Source organism: Amblyomma mixtum, chromosome 1 (genome assembly GCF_055824585.1).
Source record: "Amblyomma mixtum isolate Tamu chromosome 1, ASM5582458v1, whole genome shotgun sequence".
Taxonomy (NCBI): domain Eukaryota; kingdom Metazoa; phylum Arthropoda; class Arachnida; order Ixodida; family Ixodidae; genus Amblyomma; species Amblyomma mixtum.
In genome coordinates, this window is record NC_143012.1 from 303036529 (window position 1) to 303059148 (window position 22620).

The 22620-nt window shown below is 47.5% G+C and overlaps 1 protein-coding gene across 2 annotated transcripts in view; it reads right to left on the bottom strand.

Moving 5' to 3' along the window:
• Positions 1–1637: 1637 nt before the first annotated feature.
• The window catches only part of LOC149372236 (uncharacterized), a 223121-nt gene continuing 202138 nt past the window's right edge, over positions 1638–22620 (bottom strand). For both annotated transcript variants that reach the window (XM_089586010.1, XM_089586007.1), the window contains exons 8-9: positions 21159–21492; positions 1638–3056 (exon numbers count right to left, since the gene is read on the bottom strand). In XM_089586010.1, the coding sequence (XP_089442136.1) occupies positions 21161–21492 (332 nt within the window). In that variant the 3' untranslated portion in view covers positions 1638–3056; positions 21159–21160. The remainder of the gene's footprint in view (positions 3057–21158; positions 21493–22620) is intronic.

Consider the following 22620-nt stretch of genomic DNA (forward strand, 5'->3'; position numbering starts at 1 on the left):
TTCTTTCTTTCTTTCTTTCTTTCTTTCTTTCTTTCTTTCTTTCTTTCTTTCTTTCTTTCTTTCTTTCTTTCTTTCTTTCTCTCTCTCTCTCTCTCTCTCTCTCTCTTTCTTTCTTACTTTCTTTCTATCTTTCTTTCTTTCTTCCTTTCTTTCTTTCTTTCTTTCTTTCCCTCTCTCTCTTTCTTTCTTTCTCTCTTTCTTTCCTTCTTTCTTTCTTCCTTCCTTTCTTTCTTTCTTCCTTTCTTTCTTTCTTTCCTTCTTTCTTTCCTTCTTTCTTTCTTTCTTTCTTTCCTTCTCTCTTTCTTTCCTTCTTTCTTTCTTTCTTTCTTTCTTTCTTTCTTTCTTTCTTATTTTTTGTTTTTTGGTTGTTTGTTTGTTTCTGTTTTGGTACAAAAATTAGTTGTGAGCGCATAGATTGTCTGCGTCTGGGGGTGTTTCTTCTTTATGGGTTTGTTTTCGCGCCTGAAGTTATGTCCTAAGAAAGTTACCAACTTGCTCAAGAGCTCGTTTTACTGAAATCGCTCTTTACGAGCATTTTATAGATCGGTTTACATGTGAGGTGTCTCAAGTTAGACTGTCGACAAAAGGCTTCCACAGCGTGACCTCTTTTTCTAATCACTTTCATAAATGCTTGTTTTATATAAAACTGCTCTGACTTTTTTTATTGTTGCGTGTGCTAAGAGCGCACGCCTTAGCTGGTGCGCTGTATTTTCAAACTGGAAGGCCTTGACTGGCATACTTTGAGGCCCCTTTCACTTTTGGTTGGAAAACATAGTCAGGAAAAAATCAACAGTGCGCAAAATTTTATCTTTCCTTTGCGGATATGCAAAGTGCTGATACATTATTCAACTTTTCAAAACCTTTAATACCTATTGTTTTTATTTTCCTTTCCTTTCTTGATGTGCTGGCTCTTTTTCCACGTCCACAGAGACTGATAAAGTTAATTAAAAGTTTATATTGCTCGGCCTGTACGTTGACCTTAGAGCTTATATCGCCATGGGAAGTATTTTTCCGCGCCTGATTATGCTTCACTGGAGCTGAACCCTGCAAAAAAACATTAAAACAATACATTGTATGATTCGAGAGTTTGGGGTGCTTTTTCTTCTCAAGAACTATGAATATGTCCAGCAAATTACCACCGCATGCTGAATTCATTATATCAAACGAAGTATTTTCTAAATCACTGTGATTGCTTTTGTGAAATAGTGCAGTGCTCTCGTGAAATGCACTTTGTTCATGCTGTTATAGAGTACGACTGCCATTTATTGTTGCGTTCATTGTATTCTCCCCATCCCTGTAGTACTATACAAGTGTAGCGGGTGCTTTGATAAGTAAATAGATATGTATATAAAGTTTTACAAAGCTTTACGTTTTGAGGCTGCCCTTTGGAAAGAGAATTTAAAGTACTTTCTTGTACTGAACGTATTGCCTAACCATAGCTGAAATGGTGCTTTAGAGTAGCTGGGTTAGTAGCTTGGGTAAAATGAGCGTTGAGAAGAGTAATTAAATAGCCGAGTAAACGTAAAAGAGCTGTGCGAAAGAGAGAAAACTGCCAGGAGCTGTTGAAGGGTTTTAGTCGTCCACTTTATTGTAGTTCTTCATCGAAGAGTACACAGCACAACTCGCTAAGTGGCCTTAACACAAAGGTGGTCTACAAAGGAAGAACATAAATCAGTAGCCTGACTCGATCATAACTCGTTCACACTCGTTCATAACGTCAACCCAATCAGCACAGTTCTGGAGACAAAATAGGAAGTCTGTGGCTGTGGTAGTTAACTAGATATCGCTCTGATTAGTGACGGTTTATCTGGGAGCGCTGTTAAATGGTCATGTCCACGGCTCGCATAGAAAGCACATACATTCACACGCGCAGAGGTTTGAGAAGCGCGGAAAAATTATAGTGATACATTGGTTTTCAAAAGTTTCCAGGCCAGGTAGCTTGCGACCAGAACAGTACCTTGCTCCTCATCGCTTACACTGTCTAAAGGATAAAGCTTAATCAGAGTGTAGCTACTGCGACAGTCCGGGAGGTTATGGAGAACCTTACCTCAATTAATACTCGTGACTTGATTATTGGTAGCGCATTATTTATTTAATGAGGATGATTTGTAAGAGTAAGCGCGTGTGCTGACACTTCCTAGACGAGAAAACCTGCTTTTCGTTATGAATTCCTGTCTTTAGACTACTTATGTACTACTTTTGCATGCATTTACACTCATACGTGGTGTTTTTGCTATTATGCGTACGTACCGGCCATTTCAAGTTTATTGTCAATAATTTCTCTCCAGTTTTAGGTTCTTGGTTTCTGATGTTCATTTCTTTCATTTTTTAGAAGATAGCTGGTTTTTTTGGCACATATTTTAAGTTTTTTTTTTGTAGTCTGTTAAATACAGCAGCCACTGAAGCTCCATCAATATTTCTGTTGAGTCATTAATAATGCTCTCTTTGGAAGGGCTTTGAAAATCTGAGGGCTTAGACCAAAAGGAGAAAAAAAAAGTGTTTATTTTCTTGCTTCGTTAAGCTCGAAGATCGAAGAGAGAACAGCACGAAATAACTCGGTGACTTTTCTGGCCGCACCCTTAATGGCCTGAGAACTTCTGAAAAGTTGCGTACATTGGACGTATGCGGAGCCCAACCTCAATAGCAGCTTCGTGGCGAGTGAGCGCGGACAATAAATGCTGCTGGACTTCAATCATTGCACACTTGACAAACATGTTATGTGACGAAGAAGATAACGAGGTTGTCGAACCCAAGCGCGCCGAGGTCGCTTCCAGCGCTTTCGCCCGAGCCTATATACTGCTCCGAGGTTCGAGGGATGGCATGCAGTCTTCGGCAGGAATTCGTCGGCAGGGGTCTCTGGATACCCTGTCTTTCGAGGAATCAAGTAAGGCACGACGTGTCTGTTCTTTCTGTGTTTTGCTTTTGTTGTTCCCTTCCAGCTCTCGCTTTCATTGTCGTTTTTATTATGTTCGGAATTCTGTCCATGGCTTGGACCGGTCCAGTATCCGCTCACATCCGCTTGATTTGTGCGGCGATGCTTCTAGCACCGGAACAGCCTGTAAAAGAAGACGAAAATTTGCGAGGAAATTGTCAGTTTAGGGATTTAGCAGTGATGGAGCAAAGGAAAGGCTAAGCGTATAGAAACAGGCAGTGTAGCTAAAAGAACAAGAAATATATTTGATAAAACTATGAAGAGGTTATTGGATAGAAGAATCAGTCCTGTGCGCAAGCAGGATTCCAGCAATACATGTGGCTTAATACAAGGGTTAAGCTTCTGAAGGAACCAGCGCACAAAACACAACGGACAAGAAAAAGGCGGTACACGACGGACAGGAGCGCTGAAGTATGTATTACCAACTAGCCCAACAACAAGTGTTGCTCAAAGGGTTAAGCAACCTACTCTCTACAGCGACTTTGCAACGCAGCACGAATACACAGAGCAAAATGATTTGTGGAACACTATTTGGCACACACTGGGTGACTGCTAGATTGATAGGAAAAGTCCAGTTTGGAACTGCAGCCCAGCCCAGATAAACACTCGACCGGCGGCTCACCGGTAATGCAGCTTACTACAGAGTCTGGGACGGAATTCCACAGCTCCTCACACGTCTCAAGGCGGTGCCGAACAAGTTGAGGTTGTTGGCCGCTGCTGCCATACTTCCGCATCATGATGGTTTGAAACGTTCTTTGCGCATAATTATCTCCCATGAGCCTCTGCGGCCTCCACAGAGCGTCGCTGAATTTTTAGCTTGGGCTGAAAGTCGAAGGAACGGAACGGTCTCAGAAGAAGCGTACAAAGGAGATGGGACAACGCTGCCTACAGCCGCATTCAAGAAATGAGAAGGTGGTCAAGCATATGTATCAAGTTGCTGCAAAAAAAGAAACCAAGAACTCACAACTGTTGCTATACTTGATTGCCATGTTCTTCCACTCTCAACTTACTGCGCCGCATAGCGACACGTGTTTTTTTTTTCCTGTGGAAAGCCACCGTTGGAGCGCTGACGCACACGGACCTGTTCTCTTAATGTCCATCGTCTAAGACGATGTAAATTGCTTGAACGTTCGAGCTAGTAAATAAAGATACAGGGTTGGAATTCAACCTTTGGCAGGCGCTTCTGCAACCGCGAGCCTCTGCTATGCGCGAGTGGTTTGGAGAGTCTGGCTTCCGGATTGCCGGCGGAGGCTGAGCCTTACAGTAGAGTGGCAGCCCGATGGGAAAAAGGGCCTGCTTTTGTACTTCACGTAACTCCTGCCATTGGACGTGGTTGAGAGATTGGCTGGCGCACAAGAGTAGGATGACCAATCGCGATGGTCATTCATAAGGTATAATGACGAACGAGAAAGGCGTTAGCGAAACGCAAAACTCAGCGCGGAAGAGCGTTACGCAAATAACCAAGGCATGAGAACCGGCCAGTCAGTTAACAGATTTAATGATAGACAAGTCATCTCAGGCGACGAAAAAAGAAAGAAAAAACAGATAAGTGCTTACGCAATAGATATGCGGCTCGCCAGTTGCGAAAGAAACTTAAGTTATGGAAGGACGAGTGATAGTGACCTAGCTTACCTATGAGATAAACGCACAACTTATTAAACGCATTCTCCGTCCTCACATTTAGGCAAAATGCCTTACTTTCACACTATCTTGCACGACGTCCTATGGAGGAAGAGTACGCTGTGTTCGAAAGCTATTACTTAACTTCTCCATCCCGCGTAGATAGCCGGATAAATACTCTTGGTAAGTTGTCAACTTTGTAGTTGACAACTCGCGGAAAGAAATTCTCTTTAAATGAACAACGCTGTGCAGTGATTCGTTGTACTCAGCGCCGCTATATTCAAGCTGCAAAGACAGATTCACAGAGATTAGTATTTCGTTGCAGACTAGTAAGCTGTGAGGACAGATTAGTATTTCTTTGCAAAATGGGCTCATGACTGGACAGTGTCTGCACGTCAGCCAGTCACAGTATGAGTTATCACCGAATTGGTGGCAACTAAGGGTTCGGCCGAACACTGAATGGTAATATAGGTGCAAATATATTTAAGTAGCTTTATGCATTTGGCCTCGGTTTCGATCCTCCTCAAGAGCAGCAGTGTTTGATGCAAATAATCGTTTCAGTACGTTGCACCTAGCTTCCTAGCCCTCGCAGAGCATGTGTGCGTATTTGTGAGTGCAGCTCTGTGGGACGAAGCGAAGAGATTGGGAAAGAAGGGAAGAAAACAAAGGGCTGAATGGCATATTTTTTGTATCTTGCCTTCCTCTTCGCAAGTGTAACACTAAGCGTCCTAATTAGTTTTTTTTATCAGATTTCGCATAGATACTTGTATTGTCTTTCTGTTTTTCTTTATGCTTCCACAACGTTTAATCCTTTTTAGCTGCTACTAAGCAATATGAAACAACTGGAAGAAGCTCGATTTTAGAGCCACCACGAACCCCATTGATCAGAGGTAATTGCAATTGTTCCCGGAGAGGGATTACAGGAAGATCCCCATAATTCCGGCTCATCGAGGAAGTTTCCACGTACCGCTTTGCTCCGGAGAGGTCTTTTCAGCGCATCGGATAATCCTAGCAGTATGTTCAAATGAGTAAGTTGCTTTTCTTGTTTTTGAACTGGCTCGTCCCTCAGGTACGGGTTCACTTAATTCTCCACGAAATATATGCACCTGCTAACCTTCATATGGATCTGACGAGAGGCCCCATATTCATTGGTTTGAAAGTGGTAATCTACAGTATTTGTTTTAAAGAACTACCGTGCGCTGTGTTCACGAGGGGTGAGTCTCGGGACAGTTGGTAGCACGTATTAGTGATACTGTTATAGCACACGTTGACAACTTGCGCACAGTTTTGAAGAAGCGGGTTATTGGATTCTGGAAGCACTCACGAGTCCACACTTATTCGCTACCATATGTGCTGTTCGCTTTGCAGTACGGCCACAAAAGATTGAAATCTACTTTTTCGGCGCCTTTTAGTGCATTATGTGCTGGCGAAAGTTTGTACCCTTATGTGACCAAACCATGACAAGGCAGTTACGTATATTTTACGCGCAGTGCTTCCTTCAGCAAAACTAGGTAAAAAACAAACAAACAAAACAACTGCCGTATATATTATATTTTCACTGGCTACGTTGAGTACAACTACTTGCAAGCTCTACGACAGTTTGGTTTAAGGAAACTGTGTAGTTGTTATTCCACAAACCAATTCCACTGCGGCTAATGGGTGTGGTAAAGGCACATGTGAAAAAGTATGCTGTGCATCGTGGACTCGGGCTGTCTCCAGTGTATGTGTAAACGCTCTTGTCGGCGAGGGATACAAGCGAAGCATACGTTATTATCAGATCGCTGATTGCAGATTTCGCCAGACAAATGGTTCACCCCCGCTCCCCCCCCCCCTCCAGAAAAAAATACAAAAACAAAAGATAAAAATAGGTACCGAAGGACAATAACTGCAGACATCATTGCGTTGAGGCACGCATGTTGCAATTGTAATGGCGCACCGGCTATTTCCCTCAGATAGCCCCGGAGTCCTGTGCTGAAAGATCGAATAGCTCAAGGTAGATGTATTCTCTGTGCTCAAATCGACAGATGAGACGTTCACATTATATGTATCCTTATCCTGAAAAACAATACAGATGCGGAGAAATGCGATCATCGCGCTGTGCTGTTCTCAGAAATGGAGGCAGAGTAATCATTGCTGCTCTCGCAGACGCGGCGAATTCAACACCATAGAAGAGACTTGTTGGTTCAGTATGATGGTAGCGATCTTTACTTTCTTTTCTTCACTTTTTGGCTGTGAAATCGAGAGAGCTAGTTTCGGCACTAATAATCTTAAGTAGGCACTTTAAATAGAAAAAGAACTTCAGGATAAGAAGTGCTAAATCTTTATGTGTAATAAGACGGCAGGAAGCTGTTCAGTTCTTTGAAGAAGTTGAATTCAAACCGGCGTCAAAAATATGCGCACTGTGAATGTTTTTCTACAAGATGCTAATATATGGAGAAGAGCATGCTTGCCGTACGAACACTTTGTGTCTGGTCTCGACGTAAAATATGCAATCTTTTAAATCCATGAAGAAGCTGAAGAAGTATGTGCAGATAGTATACTGCTATACTTGTATATTCACAGACAGACACTCATCCTCCTTCAGGGACCCTCCCCTCCCATTCTTGAAGCTCACCCTTTAAAAATTTACAATTGGTTACCGAGGTTTCCGTAATCCCAACCTCTCCCTCACCTCCGAAGAAGGAGTCAAGCCGATTCCGAAATGGCTGGTTTCAGTTAAAGAACAATTGTTTTTTAAAACGGTGCCCACTCCACATTTTTTTCTTATCATTTAACTCTCAGTCAGACGTAAATTTTGTTCGAAATGTTTAGTTGTAATGCGCACAAAATTGCATAAACGCCACCCCTGATCACGTGATGCAGCTGCAGGTACCGCGACCCCCGCAGGCTTAGCGAGAGAGGCGACTACTACGGCTACGGTCGAGACACCAACTGTACATTCATTTTTTTTAGCTCTAAGACAATGCAAACTTTAGTTCGCAGTGCATACCTGTCCGTCCGTGTTCTGTTGCTGCCGGTTTCTATGTACGGGGGTGCGCCCCTCTGTCAAGCCAGTCATAGGCTTTTTGGGTGTACCCCTAACATCAATGATGTTGAAATAAAGGTATTTGTATTTGTATTTATACCTGTGTTGCGAAATCAGTGACATAGCGCTTTCTTCGGGGCAGCAATACCCATCGCTGCCACAAGATACTCCCAGGTTGGCTAATATCTCTGCCAGCTTGAAGCTCACCCTTTAATTTCAACTTCAGGTAATTATACATGTTCTACTCTCTATGGACCAAGCCGCCCTAAAAAAGTCGAAAGCTAATGCTTTGCACGGTATTTTTTCAAAGCGGCTCACGGGCACGGGGCCTTCACAAGTTCAGCGCCGCTTTGTTTATTCCTTCCAGCTCATCCTACTTACGTTTCTGCTTTTTCTTCTTAAAACTATCAGGAACAGCCTCTGCAACCTTTTTTTTCTCGCTTAGGTGGGATTCAAGAATTAGCAGTCAAATGTAAACACAGATAAAATAAAATTCTGTTATCCCCAGGTCATCAACGCGTTTAGGTTACTTATCGACGGTGACTATACACTTTGTGAGAAACAAAATATTTTAATAGCCCGAAGGGATTCCCCAGGGCATTGCGTTAGTTGATGCTTGCGCAACGGGCCACTTACCGAAAAAAGAAGCTTTTTTTTTTTGTTTTTATGGGGTTTAACGTCCCAAAGCAACTAAGGCTATGAGAGACGCCGTAGTGGAGGGCTCCGGAAATTTCGACCACCTGGGGTTCTTTAACGTGCACTGACATCGCACAGTACACGGGCCTCTAGAATTTCTCCTCCAAAGAAATTCCAGCCGCCGCGGCCGGGATCGAACCCGCGTCTTTCGGGTCAGCAGCCGAGTACCATAACCACTGAGCCACCGCGCCGGCTTCGAAAAAAGAAGTACTGTACATGCTACAAGGACACCGATATATAGCATAATGAAATTGAAAAAAGAAGCACTGTACATGCTACAAGGACACCGATATATAGCATAATGAAATTGAAAAAAAAAACAACAAAAAGATACATTAGCTAATCGCTTGCGTTCCCCTGGGAAGAGAACTCGTTCTTAGGAAATAATTAACAATTAATTAATGACTCATGATAACTTAGAGATAACATGGACCGCAAAAAACTCCCAACACCGCTTGCTTAGTTTACCAACGTCGCACTCGAAGCAGTTGCTCCATGTAATGCACACGCAAGGTAATATACTGATGCTTGCCATTTCGCGAGTTATTTGTAGTTTTCTTTCTAGCTTAGCGTTCGACTAAATATGTCCCAACGTCCAAGAGATCCTGGCTCACGTAAACTACCAAGAGAAAATCAACCCGTTTTACGGTCTTTTTCGCCATGTTGAGGCACCTTCTACCGAAATTTGTCATGTTTTTTTTTACCCTGAAGGAGGTTATTACGAACGTTTGCTGGTGGTATGGGCGCTCTCACTAGTTGAGGGCTAGCTCGGGAGGACAACTTCGTTTGTCCAGCGCACAGCGCCGGCTTACATAACGCACCGGGACTACGTTCTTTTTTTTTTACCATCGCAGCAACGCGATGAGGGATATTATACTCATATAGACTAAGACATTGTCCATAGAAAAGAATCTCGAATGCCAGACTATACGGCCATCGCCCAAGGCAGCACGAATTGCGTTACAAGAGCACACAGTTCTTTCATAGCATACGAGCTGCGGGATGTGCTACAGCGAAGGTAATCGGTCGAGCGGTGCTTCTTTTTGTGCCTCGTACCATACGCCCATTGTACCGCAGTACTTTGTACCATGCGATTGAGAAGAGTGATTTGCACAGTCCACATAAATAAGTCTTGCAGCCACCAGCCAAAACAAACTTAGAAAGCCGCACTAACCGGTTATTGCAGAGGGTGAACTGCTACGGACCAATGGAACGAGCGCCTCTCAGCGAACACCGTACAAACATTTGTTTATTTTTTTTTAATATAAACTACAGTGACGAAACCAGGGTGAAGGCTTGGCCTTATACTTGCGTCGAGCACACTGCACGTATGCTCGTTGAGGCTGTCGATCAAAACTTGGTATGTACTCGCCCGTTGCGAATCGCTTCAAACATTTACAGCAAGCTCTACGGAGTGGAGCTCATTCATTAACACTGGATATTGTGGGTTGTAATTCGGTTGATGTGTTTTGTGTGATTTATTACCCTCACAGAAATGCCCCTGGATGGTGCTGGATACCTAATAATAAAGAAGAAACCATCGATTGCTCGGTGCGATCGGTTACCAGGGTGTTCAGTATGGCTATATACCATGACTGGGGGGCACAGAGAAGCTGACCTATCGCGAAGCACTCGCCTCTGCGGGACAACTGAAAAATCGGTCATGATTAGTGGACACCTGCTCACGCCGTTCTCATGCTGCGTCATCTTGCATGGCAGCGAGTACATTTGAAGCACGCGAACATGAACACATTAGGCTACATATCTAACGCACCCTTCGGTTTATTTTTGTGGGAAATGCTTTATACATAAAAAAATTGATTTATTGTTCATTGATCAATTGATGCATTAATAGATTGACTGATTGATTTTAAACATCTGAGGGGTTATATATATAGCGAAGTATACGCTTCGTTAAAGGAAACATATTTATTCGACTCGACGTTTCGATCGGAAGACCGATCTTCTTCACTCCTGAAGAAGATCGGTCTTCTGATTGAAACGTCGAGTCGAATAAATATGTTTCCTTTAACGAAGCGTATACTTCGCTATATACTCTTGTAAGCAGTCAAGTAATTCATGCTTTCGGAACATGTGTATATATATATATATATATATATATATATTCTTGTAAGCAGTCAAGTAATTCATGCTTTCGGAACATGTGTATATATATATATATATATATATATATATATATATATATATATATATATATATATATATATATATATGAGAGAAGCCAACAGTCACACAAACCAAGGGGCACAGGGGATTTTTAATTTATTTATTTATTTTGTGGTGTTGATCAATTTATAATATTACTGAATATGCTACCGCTTAAAGCTAATTGATTAGAAAAGCAGAAGAAAAAACAACCACATGCCGCCGGTGGGATCCGAACCCACGACCTCCGAATTACGCGTCCGGTGCTCTACCACTGAGCTACGGCGACGGCTGTCAAACCTTCTGCTTTCGGGGGTATTTATGTTTACAAATAACCTAACCTTGGGAGTGTTCACCAGCGCCACCCACGTTCTCAAGCGGCGGACGTAGAACGTCCTGAGTTACCGCTGATGTGACGTAGAACGTCATCGAACGGCGAGGGTGGAAGCTGTGTGAGAACCCTCTTATGCTTCCTAAGGCATCAAGGCTGCCAGAACCGAGGCCCTCGTTGAGCAATTAAGCAGACAAGGAAAAGGGGAATGAGGGGCTTGTTATAAACATGAGAGAAGCCAACAGCCACAGAAACCAAGGGGAACAGGGATTTTTAATTTATTTATTTATTTTGTGGTGTTGATCAATTTATAATATTACTGAATATGTTACCGCTTAAAGCTAATTGATTAGAAAAGCAGAAGAAAAAACAACCACATGCCGCCACTTGCCGCCGGTGGAATATATATATATATATATATATATATATATATATATATATATATATATATATATATATATATATATATATACAGGGTGTTTCACCTAAGACTTTCTGCAATTTTTAAAAATAAGCTATTTGAATTAGATGCGCGCTTTTTCTGGCATAGCATTGTCAGTGGTGTACTACGTCATAATGCAGCTAAGACGTGCTAACTAGCAGGCTTGTTAACCAATATTTAATAGTTAACTTTTAAACTATTACCGTTGGGCTCCTTAATTATTGAGAGGCATGCAGCCCACCGTAAGTAATGTCCATATCCGTTTTTAGAATTTCGAGAACGCGATTATCCTCGGCGCTGTGGCCCAACAAATTTTGCCTACATCGCGCCAAAATACATGCGGTTTGAGAAGCTCGCAGGCAAAGCAACCTCTCCAGTGAACCTGACTCGTCGAAATAGCCAAAATTTGTTGGGCCACAGCGCAGAGGATAATCGCGTTCTCGAAATTCTAAAAACGGATATGGACATTACTTACGGTGGGCTACATGCCTCTCAATAATTAAGGAGCCCAACGGTAATGGTTTAAAAGTTAACTATTAAATATTGGTTAACAAGCCTGCTAGTTAGCACGTCCTTGCTGCATTATGATGTACTACACCACTGACAATGCTATGCGAGAAAAAGCGCGCATCTAATTCAAACAGCTTATTTTTAAAAATTGCAGAAAGTCTTAGGTGAAACACCCTGTATATATATATATATATATATATATATATATATATATATATATATATATATATATATATTGCCACGCGCCTAACGCGCCGCGTGGCCTCCGCGCTGAGTCGAAGACGACGACGAAGCGGCAGTGGGCTCTCGTGGCGCGCTGTTCTGTTCTGTGTCGTGGAAGCTGGCTCCATAATTAAAAAAGGGCTCCCAGTCTTGGGTTCTTCTCGACGTCTACCTTCACGGCTCCTCTGGTCGTGACACTGGTGGAGGTGCGGCCGATGCTCCCTACTCCTGAGGACGACTCGACACGCCCGCCTCTTGTGACCACCCCTGTCCATCGTGCCAGCCGGAGGATCCGAGGCTTGTCCCCCGAGGCCCTCCCTTTTGTCGGTGAGCCCTCGACTACCCCTACGCTCATGGTGACGCCAATACCCGCCCTGCCTCCGACTGTTCCTGCAGCCAGCCCTACCTATATCACTCTTCAGACCCCACGAACGCCTAAGCCCTTTCACGGTGACCTGTTTGAAGATGCAGAAGATTGGTTGGCGCACTACGAACGGGTTGCGACCTTCAACTGCTGGGACGCCGCTACAAAGCTGCGTAACGTGTACTTTAGCCTTGAGGACTCTGCACGTACCTGGTTCGAAAACCGTGAGGCTACTTTCTCGACGTGGCAGGACTTTCGACGTCAGCTCCTGAGTACGTACGCCAACAGCGACCGCCGGGAGAGCGCGGAGCGTACCCTGTCCTCTAGAATTCAGCTTCCCAATGAGGATGTTGCCATGTACGTCGAGGATGTGACGCGTCTTTGCCATCGCGCCGATCCGGCCATGCCTGAAGAAAAAAAGCTGCGGCACCTCATGCGCGGCGTGAAAGACCAGCTCTTTTCCGGCCTCGTGCGGAACCCGCCCAACACCGTCGTGGAGTTTCTGGCCGAGGCCGTCCACATGGAGAAATTGCTGCAGCAGAGATCGCAACAGTACGCCCGTCAACTGCGTCCGTCGTCGACACTGTCAACGTTGGACCGATTCGACCATGATCCCAGGACGAATCCGGACTCCCTTCGCGAACTCATCCGTTCAGTGGTCCGCGAGGAGCTGCAGCACCTTCAAGGAACCTTTGCCCCTCGCGTCGATTCCGTCACCAGCGTCATCCGCGAGGAAGTCCGGCAGGCCCTCAGAGCACCAGACGCTGCAGTTGTGCCGGCGCCGCCACCGACTCCATACGATCCCGCGCCGTACCCGACTCCGGTCCAGCCAGTCACGTACGCGGACGTCGTGCGCCGCGCGGCCCCATCTCCTGGGCCTTTGCCTTACACCGCACCATTGGTCGCGGTGCACTCTGCTCAGCCTACTCCTTACTGGGCGGATCGGCGCCAGGCACCGCGGAAGACTGACCTCTGGCGCACTCCGGATCAACGCCCGCTCTGCTACCACTGTGGTGAGGCCGGCCATCTCTACCGGCGGTGCCCCTATCGCGCAATGGGACTACGCGGTTTTTCTGTCGACAGCCCCCGTCCACGCCCTGGAGAGCGCCCTCAAGACATCGCCGAGTATGTCACCCGCCAGCGTAGTTCACCATCTCCTCCGCGCCGCGAGTCGCGATCGCCCTCTCCACGCCGGTCTTCGCCCTCTGGGTCCCGTTTCGCCTCAGGACAACGTGGTTCCTCGAGCCCTCGTCGGGAAAACTAGCTCCGGCGGCCTTTGGAGGCGAGGCCGCCGAACGCCGTTCCGACGCAAAGCTTCCACCGCCGCAGCAACTTAATCGCCCCGACGTCGGATGCCGCAACGCTGCGCAGTTTTCCCCGACGCGCCTTTCGACTCGCCGCGATGCCCTAACCCCAATCGCCGACCCGCTTCCGCCGCCGCACGTACCCAATCGCCCCGACGCCGAACGCCGCATCGCCGAAGGGTTTCCCTCAACCCGCCGCTTGAATCGACCCGACGACGCAACCCCAGTCGCCGACCAGTTTCCGCCGCCGCACCGACTGAGTCATCCACAACAGCCATCGACGGGCCGCGCTGAAGGAAGGGTCTCTTTGGATATCCCTGTTCTCGTCGACACAAAGGAGGTTAGCGCGTTGGTCGATACGGGCGCAGATTACTCTATCCTTAGCGGACGGCTTGCGACGGCCCTGAAAAAAGTGACGACACCCTGGGACGGTCCCGACATACGCACGGCAGGCGGACATCTTGTCGCACCACTCGGCATGTGTGTGGCCCGGGTTACGGTTCGAGGCTGCACATTCGTTGCCACGTTTCTCGTTCTCCGCGAATGTTCTCGCGATGTCATCCTTGGCATCGACTTTCTTCGCGAGCACGGTGCGATCATAGACCTCCCGAACCGCTTGGTGACGTTTTCTACCGCAATGGCCACAGAAGAACCAGCGCACCAGGGTTCTCGGTCCGCCCTGCGAGTCGCCGACGATAACGTTACGGTGCCACCACGTGCCAGCATTCTCACGAGAGTTACCTGCGACGAGCCACATAGGGGACTCCGGGTTGTCGAGCCTAATGTCTCCCTCGTACTCACTAAGGGGGTTGCGGTGGCACGGGGCCTTGGATCCTTTCATGAAGGTTGTACAGAGGTCCTTGTCACCAACTTCTGCAATGAACATCGACATCTGTTCCGTGGCACAGCCATCGCTTACGTCGACCATGTTCAGGAAGTGGCCGAATGCTTTGCTTGTGCGGAGGACACACCTGAAGCTGACGCCGAAGCGGTCACCAGCGTAGACATAAATCCTGGCCTTCCACCCACTGAAAAGAGGCAACTCCAGGACCTCTTGCGGGAGTTTGGTGCCTGTTTCACGTCGTCGTCCAAAGTGCGCCAAACGTCGATCGTTAAACACCGCATTATCACGCATGAAGGAGCCCGACCCATCCATCAGCAGCCCTATCGTGTGTCCCCTCGTGAGCGAGATGCTATTCAAACACAGGTCGAAGAGATGCTCACAGACGGCGTCATCCAACCGTCAAGCAGTCCATGGTCGTCTCCTGTCGTCCTCGTGAAAAAGAAAGACGGGACACTACGGTTCTGCGTCGACTACAGGAAGCTGAACAGTGTGACCAAGAAAGACGTGTACCCGCTACCGCGTATCGACGACTCCCTCGACCGACTTCGTCAAGCCAAGTACTTCTCTTCGGTCGACCTCAGAAGTGGTTATTGGCAGATAGAAGTTGATGAGAGGGACCGTGAGAAAACCGCATTCATTACACCGGACGGGCTGTATGAATTTCGCGTCCTCCCATTCGGGCTCTGCTGTGCTCCTGCCACGTTCCAAAGAATGATGGACACCGTTCTCACCGGTTTGAAGTGGCAGACCTGTCTTGTTTATCTTGACGATGTCATCATTTTTTCCGCAACGTTCACGGAACATCTGCACCGCCTCAGGACTGTCCTGAAAGCCGTTCGATCCGCCAACCTCTCCCTCAAACCAGAAAAATGCCACTTTGGGTTCACCGAACTGAAGTTCCTCGGGCACGTCATTAGTGCTGACGGAATCCGCGCTGACCCAGAGAAGCTTGCTGCCGTTGCTGCCTTTCCGGTCCCCTCCCACAAAAAAGCAGTCCGACGTTTTCTGGGCCTGTGCTCCTATTATCGCCGCTTCATTAGAAACTTCGCCCAGCTCGCTAGCCCTCTGACTCTCCTAACCCGTGATGACACGTCATTTTCTTGGGGCAACGAACAACAGACTGCCTTCGACGAGTTACGACGCCTACTCCAATCACCGCCCATCCTGGCACATTTCGACGAAGATGCCGATACGGAGGTGCACACGGATGCGAGCAACGTCGGTCTTGGCGCCGTTCTAGTTCAGCGGCAAAACGGTGTCGACAAAGTAATTGCCTACGCCAGCCGCGCGCTGTCGCGTGCTGAGTTGAACTACTCTACCACGGAAAAAGAATGTTTAGCGGTAGTCTGGGCCGCCGCCAAGTTCCGCCCATACCTCTATGGCAGACCGTTTCGTATCGTCACCGACCACAACTCGCTGTGCTGGCTGAAAAATTTAAAGGACCCTTGCGGCCGCCTAGCACGTTGGGCATTACGCCTGCAGGAATTCGATTTCACCGTCACCTACAAGTCAGGCCGGAAACACACCGACGCTGATACCTTGTCACGCGCTCCCGTCGAACCTCCTCCGCAAGACACCACCGACGATGATAGCTTCCTTGGAGCGGTCAGCACATCTGAGCTCGTTTCCAGACAGCGTGCCGACGCCGAGCTCCGTCTGCTCATCGAACATCTCGAAGGTGGGTGCCCTGAGATACCACGAAACCTAGCTCGTGGACTATCGTCGTTCTGCCTGCGGAGAGGGGTGCTTTATAAAAAGAACTCTACTTCAAGTCCGACAACTTACCTGCTCGTCATACCGTCTGATCTGCGGGATGAAGTCCTCCTTGCCTGCCATGATGAACCGACTTCCGGCCACCTTGGAGTTACCCGCACCTTATCCCGAATCCGGCAGAACTATTACTGGCCCAACCTAACTTCAAGTGTCAAGCATTATGTCCGGACATGCCGGCAATGCCAGCGGCGAAAAAAACCCGCGCTCAAGCCTCCTGGACTGCTGCAGTGCATCGAGCCGCCACAAATACCATTCGACAGAGTCGGCATGGACCTTCTGGGGCCATTTCCTCTCTCGTATTCCGGCCACAAGTGGATCGTAGTCGCCACAGACTACTTGACCCGCTACGCTGAAACGAAGGCCCTGGCGCGAGGTACTGCCGCCGAAGTTGCCCACTTCTTTATGCACGACATCGTGCTTAGACACGGCGCCCCATCGGCCGTCATTACTGACCGAGGCAAGGCGTTTACAGCCCGACTCCTACGTGACATCTTAGCGCTTAGCCATACTGCTCATCGACCGACAACAGCGTATCATCCCCAAACCAATGGTCTAACGGAACGGCTCAACAAAACATTGGCGGACATGATCTCGATGTACGTCGACGTTGAACACAAAGCCTGGGATGAGGTCTTGCCGTACGTCACCTTCGCATATAATACCGCGACGCAGGAAACCACCCAGTTCACCCCGTTCCGTCTCGTGTATGGCAGGGAGGTCCGCATGATGCTAGACGCCATGCTGCCGTACGGCGACGCAGAGCTTCCCTCTGAAGCTGGCCACTTTGTGGAGCAAGCAGAGCAGGCCCGTCAGCTGGCCCGCTTGCACATCAAGGACCAGCAATCCGCCGATGCCCGACACTATAACCTTCGGCACAGGGACGTGCACTACGAGCCGGGCGACCACGTGTGGGTGTGGACACCAGTGCGCCGCAAGGGATTGTGCGAAAAGCTTTTAAATAGGTATTTTGGCCCGTACAGAGTCCTGCGCCGCCTGAACAGCGTCAACTACGAAGTTGTCCCCCATGGAACTGTGGTCGCCGACCCTCAGCGTCAACGGCCTGAAATCGTGCATGTAGTGCGCTTAAAGCCGTACTTTTCGCGTGACTGAGCGCTGTGTTCACGCTGTTTCGTACCTTTTCCCCTTACCCCACGTGTGAACTTGACTCTCCCTGCATGTCATCTAGAGCGCACTGTATAATTCACCTCACCCCCAGTCTTTTTTTTTTTGTTCCTCCTCCCCTCACTGTACATACCCCATTCCACATCGAGACGATGTTTGCTTTCGCGGGGGGGAATAATGCCACGCGCCTAACGCGCCGCGTGGCCTCCGCGCTGAGTCGAAGACGACGACGAAGCGGCAGTGGGCTCTCGTGGCGCGCTGTTCTGTTCTGTGTCGTGGAAGCTGGCTCCATAATTAAAAAAGGGCTCCCAGTCTTGGGTTCTTCTCGACGTCTACCTTCACGGCTCCTCTGGTCGTGACAATATATATATATATGGTTAATGCGCAGTTAACATTTGTTTGCCACCTGCCACTGTGGGCAGGTTGTGATGACGTCAGAAGTTCACGTGACCTAGGCGGCAGGTGGGTCATCGATAAACAATGCAAAACAATGCATGACCCACACAGTGCTAGCGCACCTAATTCGTATTTGGCCTAAGTACGCAAATTGATCGTCATTTTTTTTTACGTCCACCAATATCTGTGGCATAGGAGCTCTCTCATTTCACCTCCAAAAAAATTTGATTGCCACGGCAGAGATTGAATCCACAGAGTCAGTCGCCCAATGCTTTAACCACTGAGCCACCTCTGTAGACACAAAAGACAAGAAAAAAATGAGGGACTGGTTACGTGCATTCCAACCCCGGCTATATGGACAGGGATGCATGTAAGCAGCCGCCGGGCGGTTAATAGTGGTGGAAAAAAACAACACGTGACGAGAACTGGCAGGTGTTCCCGGTCAATCTGCACGTGACGCAATGCAGTCTATCGCATCCCAGGAGGTCTATAGATTAAGCTTTAGCTTGAAGGCAGTTTTGTGCAACTCCCGTTTCCACTTTTCTTTGCGACTATAATCTTCCACAAGCACTTTGCCGCCATAAAACGCTTTTTCGGGCCATTCTAAACTCAATCCAGCTAAGCTGGTTGATTGCATCACAACAGCCCCTGCCATCACCGGACTACAGTCCGCTATTGCGTAAATTTTAGAACTACAGATACAATAAGTTTGCACGTCGTAGTGAAGCAGTCATGAAAAGGCTGCAAGAACTAAGTAAAAAAATAAGGTCGCCGGCCTATGTGTGGCGGCCGAGAGCAAGCGCACATTGCGAAATGTGTTCTGTGCAAGTCACGCACCGTACATTGTCCCTCTTCCTGGGCTTATGGAACTCAAGGCTTTACGGTTGAATCAAGATCAGGTCAGACGCCACGGCTGCTATTCTTGTGTCCCTGAATCTACAAGGGGAGTTCAATACGTTTTATGCCTAACGCAGGAACAAGCCAAATTACATTCAACCTAGCCACATCTACCCTCACCAGTAACGAGCTACTCATATTCCTCTCCAAATGTCTGGACTGCCGAAGAGAAAAACATATGCCCCCTCTTGACAAGTATTCGCCTGGGGTTTTCGAGCTCTTTTTCACGGAGAAAACCGTGTCTTAGAACGAGTTGCTTCAAGCGTTGAACCACAAGGTTACTGAGGGCAATGCACAGAGAATAGGCAAACGGGTTGTCAACATCAAATGCACACTCCAGGTGAGCATCTTGTGCAACGTGGGACGTAAGGGCTTGAATTCCGTCGCAAAGTAGCAAAGTACTGGTAGGAATTTTTCTCGGCATTTTTTCTTGACTTCGTGCAACTGAATCAGCGCTTGGACATAATAGGCGCCTGCTGTCATAGTTTTGGATATTTGTGATTAGTCAGAACCCGTAGCCACCCCCCCTCCCCCTCCTCTCTCCTGAAAAAGATAAAACGAAGAAAAAAACACTGACACGACATCTCCCGGAAACGCTGTCTTAAACTTTGTGGACCGGGAGAATTTGTGCCTTGAGGCCTTGTTCTCTTGTTCGCGCTCGAAGTTTTAATGGCAGATATACGAACCATTTATAGCCCCAAATGCTCATAAAAGCAACTATCGTTGATGGTCATTATGATAACCCTATTGTGACAGCAACCAAAATAAGCCCCAGTACGAACAAACCATGGTTATTCGCAAAAGCCTTTGCAGGGAATTTCCACGAATCTAGAATTAGTTCTCGAATATGTAGGTATCTGAATAACCTTCACACGCCTTTTAGCCATAATCACATCTTATACCGTGCAGCACATTGTCTCAATGGTGGTTTACGCAATAAGAACTTATGGGTCAAATTCATACGGCTGCATAGGACGGTGCAGTGCCCTAGTACCATCCGCCACAAGCGTATGAATGCTTCAGTAAAGCTACTAAGGGCCCAGTTGCTTTTCATGCTTCACTTCCTTTCGTCCGTTGTTGTTTCGTACCCAGAGTAGCGCACTAACGAACTGAAGCATGAATGCTTGTTGCTCCTATTTCTCATTTTGTCAAAACGTGGTTCTTGACAAAAAGCGTGACGCCCCGTCCACTTCACTTACTTCTACCTGGAAGCATTCAAAATGATGTGACACACGACCGAGCGCGAGATTGTGACAGACGATCCACGCTTATTATCTAAAAGGACGATGCAACATGCATGTAATGCCGCAACGGCCTGAGCCACTTGCATCATACTTGGGCACCGAACTTATTGAAAGCTCCTCCTACTAACACATTTGCTTCAAACCACTGTTGTTCAACCTTGTCGGATTGTCACAGCGCGTCAATTAGGACAGCGTTTTCGAGTGACTGTATCGCTGACGGAGCCACAGAGTGAGCCAAAAAGCATATTCTGTTCTCTTAATAATGGTTTTCTCGGCTGAAACCAACAGAATATCAGGGCTTTTAACGCGACTGCGTTCAGGCTCCTATTGTGCAGAAAATCCAGGGTCGGCGTTGTGAACGAAAAACCCCCGAGAAGCAGCCTACGTGGGCATCCTAGGTCAGGTGACCTCGCGGTGTTATCACAGTTAAATTGGTTTGCTTTATGGGGTTTAACGTCCCAAAGCGACTCAGGCTATGAGGGACGCCGTAGTGAAGGGTTCCGGAAATTTCGACCATCTGGGTTTCTTTAACGTGCCCTGGCATCGCACAGTACACGGGCCTCTAGAATTTCACCTCTATCGAAATTCGACCGCCGCCGCCGGGATCGAACCCCAAATTAATGGCTGATCGCGAGAAGTTGCTCAGGAGGGGCAGCCCGGGTAGCACAAGACCCCCCCCCCCCCCCGGGTACCCTTTTCTAGCATTTATGCCCTATGAAAGCCTAGCATGCGGTCAGCTCACAATTCTACGCTTTACAAAAATCGGTTGCCCCCTGGTGTTTGCGGTAATCGAACCTGGTACCTTAGGCAGCGAGACCAGTGACCCATCATGCGATGCCACGCAACGATAAGAATTCAGCCCATTCTTAAGTTACTTATAGAGAGCTTGAAGGGAAATGCGAGCCACATATTTTTATGGTAACCTCCATCTTCCGTGGGTATTGAATATTCTAGTTTTCTTAAGATAGCGGCAACGCAGCACCCACCTACGTGTTCGGTCAGGGGCAGATTTAGGCTGTCGGCGACCCTAGGAATGGGCCGTGCAGTATAGAGGGAGAGGTTGGGTGGGGGGGGGGGGGACGTATGGAGCAAATCGGCTGCTAATGCACAATTTCTTTTTTTTGCTTTTATTTACAGAAAAAGAAGGCGGAGGGAACTACGTGACTTCAATAAAAACTTTTGGCGCCGAAACTTAAAGCGAAAATTTCGAACCCTTCTCTCCTCCTTCCCCTTTAATCCTCCAAGAACAGCGTGAGAAACGCTCTCGTACCGTCAGATGGTCCACTTGTAGACGCTCTCGCTGACCACCTCCGTGACGGGCAGCGGCCTCTCAGCGCCGCGCCGCTGGTGGTTGACGGTGGCGGGGGAAGCTTCTGCTTCGACTTCTCCTGCTTCTCTGTCCTCCTCCCCTTCTTCCTCCTCCTCCTCTTCCTCCTCTCCCTCATCCTTCTCGACGGGGCTGGGCCTGGGCGAGACGAGGTACACGTGCGACAGCGTCTCGCCGCTTCCGGTGGCGCCCAAGCTCTGGTGCAGGGTGTCTCCTGGTCCGTTGGCGCGGGCGTGGCTCTCCTCCTTGATCGGGGTCAGCCGACACGAACTCAGGGCTGCGTAGAAACGTGAAGCGAAGAAGGCAGCGGAGATCAGGCTCAGTTCGTGCGCGAGATTGTCAGTGTGTATATAGCAGGCACTTTATTCCGCTGCTTGAAGAGCCAGCTATAAACTGCGCAAGAAGACTCACCGGCACACATATTAAAGAGAGGATTCGTAAATGTCATACACAGTCAGACGCAGATGTGGGACTCGTATGGAATTTAAGGACGGCTTTAATGAGCGGCTGCTTGGTGATTATGAGTTAAAACTGCTGTCGAGGTATCCAAAATGATGCTTTTTGCTCGAAATTACTTAGGTAGCGGTGTCACTTCTCTAGTCGTGGGTAACACTGTGCAGTAGTTTATTCTGGCATTTTGCATATTGGAAGGTTTACTTATCTCCAAGTAAGAAAATATTAAAACACGATAGCTTAAATCATCTTTCTCGTCATGAAGACAACTAGAAAGGGACTTAAAAGGGCTGCCGCCAATGCCGGAAGCCGTTTACCGCGACAATCAGAATACGCCCCGAGCTACCTTAAGGGCGTGTTTAAGCAACAAGAGAAAAGGTTTGGGGGACACTTAAGCTCTGGCTTTAAGGGTATGATGCAAAGGCATTAATGGGTTTCGTCAGCAACTGAACTCTATCTCATTTACATACGATCTGGTCACGTGTTCTACTAATCATATTAAAAACCAGTGCCGCGGGACACAAGCAGACAGTCGTTCGCGTACACTCACCCCTCACCGACATGCACTTCGCTACTCATTTAATAATTGCCTTTAATTAATTAGTCCCTCCCCAATCATATACGTTCTCATTAGGATATAATCGTAAGCTGCTGCATTTTTTAAGACCACGAGACATACATATAAAACCCCGCTTTAAACAAGCCGTGCAACGTGCCTGTGTAGCCTAGGTGTAGCGCATATGACTCGCAATCCAAGGGACAGGGGTTCGATTTTTCACTAATTGCCCCGATTATATTTTCAAAGCAGTTGATTTGCTTTATCTACTTACATGTCGTGAAGACGTTTGAAACGTTGTGACCCTGTTATTACAATTCAAGTGAATGTTTAATCTCTTTTCAATTCCGCCGCTAGACACATGGCGTCAACCTTTTTAGATAAATCCGGAGTTTC